This window comes from Gymnoscopelus braueri (assembly GCF_963280865.1).
Source record: "Gymnoscopelus braueri genome assembly, chromosome: 3".
NCBI classification, from domain to species: Eukaryota; Metazoa; Chordata; class Actinopteri; order Myctophiformes; family Myctophidae; genus Gymnoscopelus; species Gymnoscopelus braueri.
The window spans coordinates 11,986,591-11,998,459 of NC_137612.1; the positions used below are offsets into that span (position 1 = coordinate 11,986,591).

General features: G+C 40.6%; 1 protein-coding gene across 1 annotated transcript in view; it reads right to left on the bottom strand.

The window, feature by feature from the left end:
- cacna2d3 (calcium channel, voltage dependent, alpha2/delta subunit 3) overlaps positions 1–11,869 on the bottom strand; it is a gene marked incomplete at its 5' end in the record, with an annotated part of 38,134 nt that continues 26,265 nt past the window's right edge. Inside the window, 22 exons of the mRNA XM_080424781.1 lie at positions 1–218; positions 421–547; positions 796–906; positions 1,001–1,118; positions 1,641–1,696; positions 1,806–1,846; positions 2,440–2,515; positions 2,752–2,822; positions 3,087–3,149; positions 3,296–3,340; positions 3,548–3,609; positions 3,712–3,786; positions 4,088–4,209; positions 5,619–5,714; positions 6,784–6,877; positions 7,938–8,035; positions 8,149–8,194; positions 8,339–8,406; positions 8,857–8,918; positions 9,043–9,114; positions 10,077–10,160; positions 11,721–11,795. Of these exons, the coding sequence (XP_080280907.1) occupies positions 123–218; positions 421–547; positions 796–906; positions 1,001–1,118; positions 1,641–1,696; positions 1,806–1,846; positions 2,440–2,515; positions 2,752–2,822; positions 3,087–3,149; positions 3,296–3,340; positions 3,548–3,609; positions 3,712–3,786; positions 4,088–4,209; positions 5,619–5,714; positions 6,784–6,877; positions 7,938–8,035; positions 8,149–8,194; positions 8,339–8,406; positions 8,857–8,918; positions 9,043–9,114; positions 10,077–10,160; positions 11,721–11,795 (1,758 nt within the window). The 3' untranslated portion in view covers positions 1–122. The remainder of the gene's footprint in view (positions 219–420; positions 548–795; positions 907–1,000; positions 1,119–1,640; positions 1,697–1,805; positions 1,847–2,439; positions 2,516–2,751; positions 2,823–3,086; positions 3,150–3,295; positions 3,341–3,547; positions 3,610–3,711; positions 3,787–4,087; positions 4,210–5,618; positions 5,715–6,783; positions 6,878–7,937; positions 8,036–8,148; positions 8,195–8,338; positions 8,407–8,856; positions 8,919–9,042; positions 9,115–10,076; positions 10,161–11,720; positions 11,796–11,869) is intronic.

The following is an 11,869-nucleotide window of genomic DNA, read 5'->3' on the forward strand; positions in this document are numbered from 1 at the left end:
AGTGACTCATCATTGTTGCAGTGCTAACTGTAAATTCAGCTCTGACTGGCCTTGATCTATGCGTTACAAGCATTTGTGTTTGTTGCTCGGCTGCAGGTCGATCTGTTCTATGATGGTGGCGGTCACCTGCTAATGAGAAACGCTAGCAGGGGGGAGCACAGCGCTGCTGTGAGTGTAGCGGAGAGGCCCGTCGCTGACCCACATTCCATGGCATTCTCCTGCAGAGAAGAGAAGATGAACTTGTCTTTAAATACAGAATTGTAAAGCAGCGCAAAGATTTCTGTCACGTTTCTTGCAGAGTAAAGGTACACAACACTCTGTGAAAGATATATATGCTATATTTAAAACCATTTTCCCATTCAGTTGCAATTCATTACGTTTTATAATTATCTCGCAACAAATGCACAAGCATATACTCACATCAGCGTGAAAAGGATGACATGATTCTGGTTTCTTCCTGTCTTTCTGATACTTCAGTCTGTCACATTTCAGTGACTCGTTGTGTTCAAAGGGGTTAAGGGTGAAGAATACAATGTAGAGAAGACAGCTAAATTCAATCATACTATTATAGCTACAACATGTTGACAGATTTGGCATGATGGGAACCTAACAAACTTAAACAAGCAAGCCACCACAAGGCCACTTCCTCTCACATTGAACTATGAGCATTTTTCTGTGTTAAATCTCAAAACTCTTAAACAATGTATTGTGTCTTATATTATGATTTTAAACTAAACTGAACTGGTCTGTAAACTATGTCCATCACAGCCCAGTGTGATCTGGAAAAGGATATACATCACTTCAATGGGATCCATGCTAACTGCAGGGGCAGAGCTGCAGTCACACTTGTTATCCACGACCACCATGAAGAGGTTACTGCTGGGAATCTGCTGAATGACAAAAGACCTGCAGCAGAGGGAGAACGAGATTGATGGACACCATATGATCCACCAGAATGTAGAATTCAAGAAAATATTGTAACAAAATGTATCTGAAGTACCTGACACAACCCTCGCAGTCAATGTTCCCAGTTGTCTCTTTGATGGTGCGCTCGGAGACAAAGGCAGGGTACACTGTATCACATGGGACCATCCTGATTCTACCATGAGGCTTTTGAGCTACACAGGAAACACGGAACAAGTTTAACAAACCACATAAAGTAGTTATTTTCCACCATTTACCCAACTCACTCATAATATCGGACAATACGAAAAATGTAAAATGTATTTGGTATTTTAATTTTGCTACACCTAGCCCTGTTCTAATGGAAATCAATAGGGAACTTGCAAATGAAAATACAAACACACACACACACACACACCTAATAAATATACACTTTGCAACTGGTGCCATGAAATTAATTCCCTCTGGCACCCAAGCCGTGGGGGGGGGGGTATCACCAGTTTACTCAAACGCGAAAAGAAATCCATGCTCGCCTGACACTGCATGCACATGCACATGCACATGCACATGCACATGCACATGCACATGCACATGCACATGCACATGCACATGCACATGCACATGCACATGCACATGCACATGCACATGCACATGCACATGCACAAACACAGTACTGTACATGATACTCAAGGACACATTTTCATACAAACACACTCCTATTGCGATGTTCACTTTACCTTTCACATTCAGATCAACATGCCACCAGCTGTAGAGATTAAACTCCAGCAGAAAACTGTAAACAGACATATAGTGTAAACATGTATTGAATCTATACAGATTCATAGCAGTTTGGTATCAGTGCAAAATAAACAATTCTTATTGGATGATGGTGTGGTTCTTACATAATGAGCTCAGTCAAAAGCCACCTCACAGCTGAGAAGGGCTGAAAGACAGGACAGAGACAGCAGCTTAAAGACATTTGTTTGTTATTTTACATACAGTAATGTCATTTTTGAGACTGCAGTACTATACTTACCTCCCTGTAACGTGCAAACACAAAGACTTTCGACCACAAGCCCATAATACATCTACATCAAGCCTGTGTGGTTTCTTGCTAGTAAGGGCTTACAGTTTCAAATTGACCGAAGAGGAAATGGGGGGCCAGAGAGACCTGAAGTCTCATGAGAAACATGAACTGAAACATTCACAACAAAGAGTTCAAGTTCATCTTCTTTACTTCCCATCGTCTCCATTCAATTGGTCACCTTGCTTTTCTCAAACAGCAGATTTACAAGCGCAGTGTCGTGAGCTTGTAGATCGGCTATTTTCGGCAAAGAGAATTTAGTGTAGGGGGGGAGAGCAAACCAAGTACAGAGCCGACCCCGGTCAATTATTCGTTTACGAAGTATAAAAGGTTTAAGTGTGAATAATATTCACGCCTGATTCTGAGCTTATTTGCTCAAGGTATGATGCTTATTAATATCTACGCAGTGATATTAGTCTGTCCATGCCAGGCTATGATGCTTTTATACTTACATTTGATAAAGTGCGTGAGCTGTCACTGCTCCCAGCATACTCTTTACAGAGGGCCTGGTAATCATACAGAGTGATCCTGCAGACATGTACATGAACACAGGCATTCATAGTTTGTAATGTGCCGTAACAAGTCTATAATGTGCTGAAACACAGGCATTCAGGTCCTTTACTGAATGCCGGGGCCACTTTCACAGCTACTACTTTTCACATCTTCCAAAGAATTGAGTGACAGCAAAACGAAGAAGGTTAGTGAAAGGATCATTTAGGAAGGGAAGGATTGTGGGGTTTTTTTTTTGGGGGGGGGGGGCTGACCTTTTGAAGGACCCCATTTGGAGTAATTTGCTCATGACAGCACGCTCCACCTCTCCAAAGAAGAGCCCTGTCTAAGAGAGAAATTATGTCAAAACACATAGAAAAGGACACATACATACTGTAGGTACACAGTACACACTGACACACACACACACACACACACACACACACACACACACACACACACACACACACACACACACACACACACACACACACACACACACACACACACACTCGCAGGCATGCACGCACACACACAGGCACAACCAATAAAGTGCATTGAGCACGTGGAAAAGCGCTATAAAAATGCAATTCATTATTATTATTATTACCTGAGTGTGGTCCTCTGTGACTAGAATGAACCCATTGTTATCTATGAGGTAGCAGTTAATGTCCTGTCAGGTGGTGAAAACATACATTAGGTCTGGTTATCAAGGAGACATCACAGTAACAGGTGACACAGAGAGAGAGAGAGAGAGAGAGAGAGAGAGAGAGAGAGAGAGAGAGAGAGAGAGAGAGAGAGAGAGAGAGAAAAGCTTACCTCATTTTCACAGCTAATACTACATTTCCCATCCAGAGCTGCACACTGATCAGAAAACAGTGAACAGTTAATTTAGAAGTAAGTAAAGTAAAGTAAAGTAAAGTAAAGTAAAGTAAAGTAAAGTAAAGTAAAGTAAAGTAAAGTAAAGTAAAGTAAAGTAAAGTAAAGTAAAGTAAAGTAAAGTAAAGTAAAGTAAATAAGTGATGTCGTTTTTTTTTAGCAAAACAGTGTCACAACAGTCTGTATAGTTACCTGTCTGCAGGCAGTCCAGAACTTCCTTTGAAAGAATTCCAGCTTCATCTGGATGCCTACAGCTAACAGAAGACATGAAAATCATACATAATTCACTGCAATGAAAATATAACTAATGAATGAGTTGTTAGGTGAAGCATGAATGTTTATTTTGAGACCCTTACCAGCTACAATGGGAGACTTTCTGTCATCTAGGAGCTGAATAGCAGTGCTGGCCAAAACCACAGTCTTGTTTTTAGCTGTCAGGGAATAGAAAGCGTGATCAGATACAAGTGCCAATTCCAATATATTTGGTGACATTATTGTTGCTCACTAGATGGCGCCACTGACCCATCTAACTGTCAGAAACGGAAATGGTGCTTAAACTGATGTAAAAATACACCTCAGTGAAGTTAGCACCCCATATGATGAAAACTTGAATAAAAATGGTGTCATTCTTTAGTGCTGGATTTGTATACTCATTGTGATGTTCCATAATAATAAGGAATTATTAGTCTACATGGGAAATGCATTACTATCTCCTAAACACACTCTACATACCTGAACCGAAGGGAATTGAGTAGACAAAGGTCCCAGGGACCTGCTCTGCAGCTCTCTTGTACCACAGAGGGAAGTGGTCAGCAGTGAAGACCCCTTCCTTGTCCTCCGCTGTCAGGAAGCCTCTGAGGACACAGAATGGACGGACGGGAGACTTGCACTTTTATATGTATTTTTGTAACCTTTATTTATACAGGTGACGCCCCAATTGAGATACAAGATCTCTTTTATGAGGGAGCCCTGTTTTGTTAAATTTGAGCAGTAGTGGACAAAGTACTCAACCCCAGTAGTGAGTGAAAGTAGATAATTCTGATCAAATATTACTCAACTGCACCAAGTGAAAGTTTTCAAGTATTCAAAGTATATGCTTTAAAAAAAATATATATAAAAAATGTTATTCAAAAGTAATTACAAAGTAAATTTTGTCAATGCATTACTGTATTAAAAATATATATATTTTCCCAATAAAATTCAAAGATTTTTCATTATCAGTAATAGTGAAAATAGCTTTTACTACAATTAAGAAAGGCTTAAGTGGTTGATTTATACTGTATGTTTTCCCTTCATAGAAATGTAGTGAAGTCAAAAGTACAATATTTGTCTTTGAAATGTAGTGGAGTGAAAGTCACAAGTATCCAAATACAAATACTCAAGTAAAGTAGAGATAAAAAAAAAAAAAAAAAAAAATTGCAAGGACACTTTAGTAGAGGTTTGGGTTGTGCACAACTTACCTTGCCATCATGTAACGCCAAATGTGGTGAGTAATCAAAAATTGTTGCTCCATTGATTAGACATTGCTAATTCAAAATATGCTCCTCATTGACAGCTCTCAAAGTCACTCTTTTAGGACGTGTATGAATATGCAATATAGAACAAAATACAAAACCCCCTTCTTCTGTTCTTTAAAATACAAATGTTTCCTTTTGATTTCACTATTTGAAGATCCGGATCCGAATCCGCGGATCCAGTCCTGTTTTCTTCCAATAAAATAGTAGACATTTGACATTGAACATTTTTATATAAAAATAATAATAATAACATCATGAGGTCTTGTGATGTTCTAGATTGGCAGAATCAGTTTTGTTTACATTTGTTTATGGACCAAAAGAGTGACTTTGAGAGCTGTTTCACCAATACAACATACAAAGTCAATGAGGAGCATATTTATTTCTAATCAATGGAGCAACTATTTGTGATATCTCATGTTTGGAGCAACATCATGGCAAGGTAACCACACAACCCAAACCTCTACCAAAGTGTCCGTGAACTTTAAGAATAGGCTACGCTACGGTACTCAAGTAAATGTACTTTGTTATGGCCCATCGCTGGCTATGCTTAATTCATACTATGATGGTGTGTGGCACGTTGAGAGCTTGTAGATCTGTTGTTTACCACCGAGTGATACTGTCGTATAAGACGAAGTCTAAAACAGGCATTAATGATTAAATCCATCAAGTAAAAGTGGAAGCAAGCACGGGGGAGGAAAAAAATGAACAAAAACATTATTCGAAAAATGTCCCTGTGTTCCACTCACTGATTGGAAAGCTGCTCAGGGACAACAAACAAGTTGGTTCTGGACAGGCCGGTGCGTGTACCCAGGTAAGCAATCTCCACTCCTTTGTCTGAGTTTCTGTAGGTGTAGTAAAGATCAATGAGCTTGTGGCACAAGGTCAGAATCACTGCTTACATCCTGAGTGCTTTCACAGAAGGGAAGGAGAGTCTCACAGGAGGAAAGTCCACAGAAGGGAAGTCTCACAGAAGGGAAGGAAAATCCACAGAAGGAAAGTTTCACAAAAGGTTCAAATCCTTGGTGTCGTAATGACACAACACCATGTGTAACGCAAATCTATTTACAGTATGCTATTAAAACAATTACCACAGTTTAACTGAGATTCCTCAAGTAGGCCTACATGAGGTTTATTGTCCTACAAGAGGGCAACGTTGAAAAAGCTCACAGGGCTTAAGGGTATACATAATCGGAACGCTCGCCCCAAAACCTACACGCCCCCATATTTTTTTCCTGCGGAATGCTCGCCCCCCCCAGCAGCGGAACACTCGCCCCACTTGGCGTGGAACGCTTGGCCCCAGCGGCGGAACGCTCGCACCCAGCGAGGCCCGCTTGGTGAGAACAGACTGAAGCCCCTAATATAAGTGCTGTCTGAAAAGGACTTGAACCACAAGGGGCACCGGCGAGCGAGCCATTAGGCGAGCGAGTCGCCATGCCAAACGTTGCGAAGTCCGCTTCAGCTAACTCAGCGCCGTTCGAGTTACGCCCCGATAAGGACAGAATCGCAAATCATTTACCCCCCCCCCTAGTCTCGGTAGGCTAGGTTCTGGTAGCCAGAAATACGTCCGACCGTTCCGTGTTTTTTAACTTGTTCTTGTTCAGCACTTTGGTTCAACCTTGGTCGTTGTAAATGTGCTATATTGTATAAATAAAGTTTGAGTTAAGTTGAGTTGAGTTCCAAGGTCGCCGGATTTGACCCGGGCGAGTAGGTTTGGGGGGCGAGCGTTCTTGTATTCTACATTCACTATAATAAAACATTTAATGCACTCTAAGCCCACATGGAGATTTACATTTAAACACATACAACACGACATACGACACCTATTTTGACCCTACCACAGTACAGTAAATGTCAACAAAGCTCAACTCAACACATCACAGTCCCAGTTGCTTTTGTTGACAATGTTCTTACTCTGACTTGTTGAGGGCCAGGCTGGTCCAATAGGCCTCCAATGGAGCTGTGACCACAGCATCAAACAAGACCTCCTGGATCAGTTCTCTGTCACCTGCAGCAGATACAGTAGGACAGGCTTTATTTAACCCAACAGTTTTTTGAAAAAACCTATGTTTGTCAAGGACCCCCAAACTTATATGTATTTGGTCGCGGACCCCATCTCAAAATATGTTGTTTTATTTCAGGGACCCCCAGAAGCAAAGATTTGAGTTAAAAATGTTTGCTTTAAAAAATATATAAATTCACAGATTTAAAATAATGGTTTAAGTGGTCACACAGATGTGTTCCCGGTTTTAATGGGCTAATGGTCTGACAGCACAATGTAAAATCCAGTGTTAAATTAACACTGAGAGTGTAAATATGGACCCACAATGACACGGTTCAACTTTTGTTCTCTCTCTCGGGTCCCTTTTTAAATTCAGTGTTGAATCAGGATTATGCAGTGCAACACAACAGTGTTGATTTCGTCGACTAAAACTATGATGAAAAATGTTCGTCGACTACCTTTTTTCACTTACGAAAACTAAATAAAAAACGAAACAAAAACTAAGCTATGATCACTAAAACTAAGACTAAAACATATTGCCAATTTTGTCAACAAATAAAAACTAAAATGTTAGTGAGGGACTAGTGGAGCAGAGATACAGTAGAACTAAATGACAAGTCATTTTATGTTTGGTTGTGCTCTGAAAATAGCAGATCTACAAGCTCACAGTGTGTTGCAGTGCGACGCATTGTGAGCTTGTAGATCGGCTATTTTCAGCATGCAACCAAGTGTAAAATCAACCATTACGACGCATCGACAAAATACATTTTAGTCGACCAAATCAACTGTAGATTTAGTCGACTACTACAATCTTTAGTCGACTAAAACTAGACAAAAACTAAAACATTTCAGATGACTAACACTGCAACACACACTTCAATACTGGTTGTAGAGTCAGGCCTTATTCAGCCTCATTCTCATTTGTACTAATCACAGTTTCATGATTAGTGCCTTCATGCTTCATGTGACGAATGGGGTTTGATTAATTTCACTCCATACATTATAAGGCGTCTGACGCTGTGTGTAACCTAATTAGCTTTTGATAATTCAACAAGATGTCACTCACAGTTGAGGTGTGGTTTGCGCCCGGTCAGAAAGAGCTTGATGGCTTGGATCTGGGTCAGGGCGCGGTGCTCATTATGCTCCAGAATATTGCAGTAAGTCCTGTAGTCCAAGCAGAGCCACACTGTTATACCAAAGGCCACAATGTCCCTGGTGATTACAGGGCAATAACCTATATAACGCATGAATGCCCTTCTCCCCAACCCCTAGATTACCATTCATCTGCCAAGGCGACATCTGGTTGTTCCAGATCGTGGAGCCCTGAAAAACACATGGACATCAGCGATGCTCAAGTAATCTTCAGTCTGGGTAGACACATGCCCTTACCCACACCAACTTGTACAGATAGGCATCGTGCCATATCTCGACATTTTAGTCAGTGAGGCCAAAGTTCTGGTGACATACCTGCTTCAACGGATACATTTCCCCTGAAGATGTACTTTCCATGGCCTCTGGACAGAGCCACTCCAACACTAGACACAAAAACAGGAAGTAAGAAGAATATTTCCTTTGAATTAGTCAACATTCAAACTAGCTTTTATTAAAAACGAAACAGCAAATAGACCGATGAAGTAGGTATTGGATGAATAGAGATTCCGAAGATGCTCTTTGGTAAAAACACCACAGGAGAAACACCAACTAAACTAAACTCTTCTGGTAGCAAAACATTTAAAACCTTTATTTCATGGCTTCATTAGAAGAACAATGAAACCAACATGTTTCAGCCTACACCTTTTGGCCAACATGGCTTTTATATTTTTGCTACCAAAAGAGTTCAGTTTAGTTGGTGTTTCTCTTGTGGTGCTTGTCTTTTTCTTTTGGTTTGGTGTTAAAATAATGTGCTGAAGTTAACTCGAGACATGAACTGACAGGCACACAGTCATTGCAACTGGTTCAAACAACTATAGAAACACTATCTGCACCTGAATGGAGTTCCCTTGATGTCTGTGAAAAAATAGTCGTTGTGCATCTTTAGTAGACGTTTCTGCAAGAACATCAGAACAAGGGAGATTAGATTAGATTAGATTAGTGGAATGCAGTCCAAAGTGAACAGAAAGAGAGGCTCTCGTCTGATAAGAAAATACTGTATATCTTAATTCCAGTCTCACCCCTTTATCCACTGCCCTCTTGGCCTCCATGGAGAAAGTCCCTGTCCTTCTATTCACCATCGCATTGCGCAGCTGAGAGATAAAACACACACACACACACACACACACACACACACGTGCACGCATGCACACACACACACACACACACACGCACACACGCGCATGCACACATTGTTACTACACAGTAAAGGGTCAATTTATACATTTTATGAGTTAAAGTTGTACAATGCAGAATCCCAAATAACGATTTTTAGCAACCTCTGCTGGTCACTACCGTCACTGCATACAATTTCCGTAATCCTCGATTACCCAGAATTCCATTCGTTTTCACCGGAAGCCGGAAGCGTTTCAAAAAGCGATCTTTTAATTGTTTTATACTATCTACGGATCGTTTCTCTTAGCCAGTGGAGCATTAGTTACCATGAGCTGTGCTTTCTTTTTCTGTTCTTTTTCGATCTTCCAATCCTACATTCTCTTAACATCAGCGTGAGGTTCCTTTTTGCTATTACCGCGGTAGTTCCTGGCCAAACAGGAAACCGTTGCGGTAGTTCCTGGGGACGTCGGCCACGACGTCATGACGTTGGCCAGGAACGTAATTTTCCCGGGAAAGTCCCCCCCTTCACCGTTCAATAGAAAATATATAAATAAAAGGCTTCCGCGGGTGAAATTCATGGAGTGGGTGTTGTGAAACTTTTGCCACTGACAAAAGATATACAATTTAACTTTAGTTTTGTTGAAAACGTTACCTAGTATTACTTTAAAGTAACACTCCATATTTTGCTGTGTACCACGGCAAGGCGCTATAAGCTCAAACTCCACTTAATGTAATCTAATTTTGATCAATAGTTACTGCACAAGGACTCAAACCTGCTACACAGTTACAGTTATTAATTCACATCCATGTATCGGTTACAACTATATTATGCAACATCACTGGTATGTACGTATTATCTGTAATAGCTTTATGTGGATCAATTGTGAATGAGTTATTTCTGTGAGAAAGCACTGGATTGTAATTGCTTCCAGAAACATACAAAGTCGTCCTTGTCTTCCCACTCCACTTCAGAAAGATCCACACTGCTGTATAGGGGTTTTCTCCTCTTCCGTCCAGTTTGGTACTGCACAGAGGCACAACAAGGTACCCGGGTTAGTAATCTGACTCATCTGACAAAACACATCACGTTTCTCAGTCACATGGATTAAAGTTTAACCACTTAAACCCTCTATTCTTAGAGAAACGGACTTGAGTTACAACTGTACTCGAAACCGCTTTTTTCCATCAACACCAAATCTACAAGCTTGTAGATTTTTTGGGGCGAATGTTCCCACCCAGAATAGGCATGCTGTGGTTCAAGTGGTTAAATTAAGCCCCCCCCCCCCCCCCCCCAGAAATGTTTAACTTTAATGTGATTTATGTTACACCGTCATATCGTGTAGGATTTCTATCAGCCCTAATTTGGTGTTGTGACTGTGTGTGTTTCTTAATAATGTTTAATAACTTCACTGAAATATTTATAATACAATGCAACGGCATATGAAATAAATGGGAATCATATATTTAAATTAAAGGTAGTGTAAGTGATATTTTTGGTTAAGTTTTTTGTGAAATGTTCTGATAGTAATCATTGCCATAGACTAGTCTAGCGTGTTTGTTCAGTGCCAGGGGTCTCCCGTCTCTCTAGCTCTATAAACAGAAAATATATTTTTAGGTGGGTTTCCAATTTGATCCAATCAGGACCTCACGAGTCAGTCCCCATTTATATTCTAACATTTTATAGTGTTCTAGTTCCAATTTTCTCTGCTCATTTCTTTATGTCTTCACTTCCAATTTAACTTTTTTTAAATCCTGTATCCTGTATGGATTCCCTCTCCTGGTTGGATAAAATTTGTATCCTGACCTGATAATGCATTTTCCGTTTACTAAAGAGCTGGAGTGACATGGAGACCCCTGTTATACTAAACAAAGTCACTCTATACAGCAATGATTACTATCTGAATATAGTGCTATTTGACACTTAGTTTAACACAACAAAAAAGCACATACTCGACCGGTAAGATAAATTATCTTACACAGGTCTAAATCAATACCAAACACACAGGAAATGGACAGGTCTGACATACAGTACAGTAGCTACAGTACTTTGTTCCAAGCTTTTATAACAATTAAGCCAACTACCACAATCACAGCACAATTCTTAGGCACATAGAGACACACATGTAGTCACACAAACTAAGACAACAGATAGAGTTGCACACACACAGGGTTAAGCACTAACACAAACAGATCCACTAACACAGCCATAGATCCAGTGTAAACCAACCCAGGGTCTGTGGTCTCTGTCAGGGAGTGTTAAGTTACCTCTGGGAAATCTCAGGCCAGCCAGCCCTATGAGTGGCCCTTATCCCTGCATGCATACATCAAAGGAAAAGGTGGGGATTACAGACTAACCAGCCCATTGAGCCTCCTCACCTGTGTGTCTGTGTGAGCCCTCATCACAGGAGGAGGCTTTCAGTTTATCATTGCAGTTATGTTATGTATACAATTGCTTAGACAACTTTAAAGAAAATGACACAGTGGGTGCAGAGAGAACAAGGGATGGGTCAGGGTTTTGTGCAGCTTGGCAATGTTGGGGTGTTAGTGCTTTTGGTGTGGATTGAATAGGAAGAAAGCAAGTTACCAGTGGTCTGAGGTCCGGGTGGGTCAGGATGTAGCCGTTGTTTGTGATAGCAAATGCATAACCATGGATCCCTAACTAGAGAAGAAAAAGCAAACGTGATGTAAGGTTATGGTGCCATAATGAAAGATCTGCACGTTGATATAGCTCAA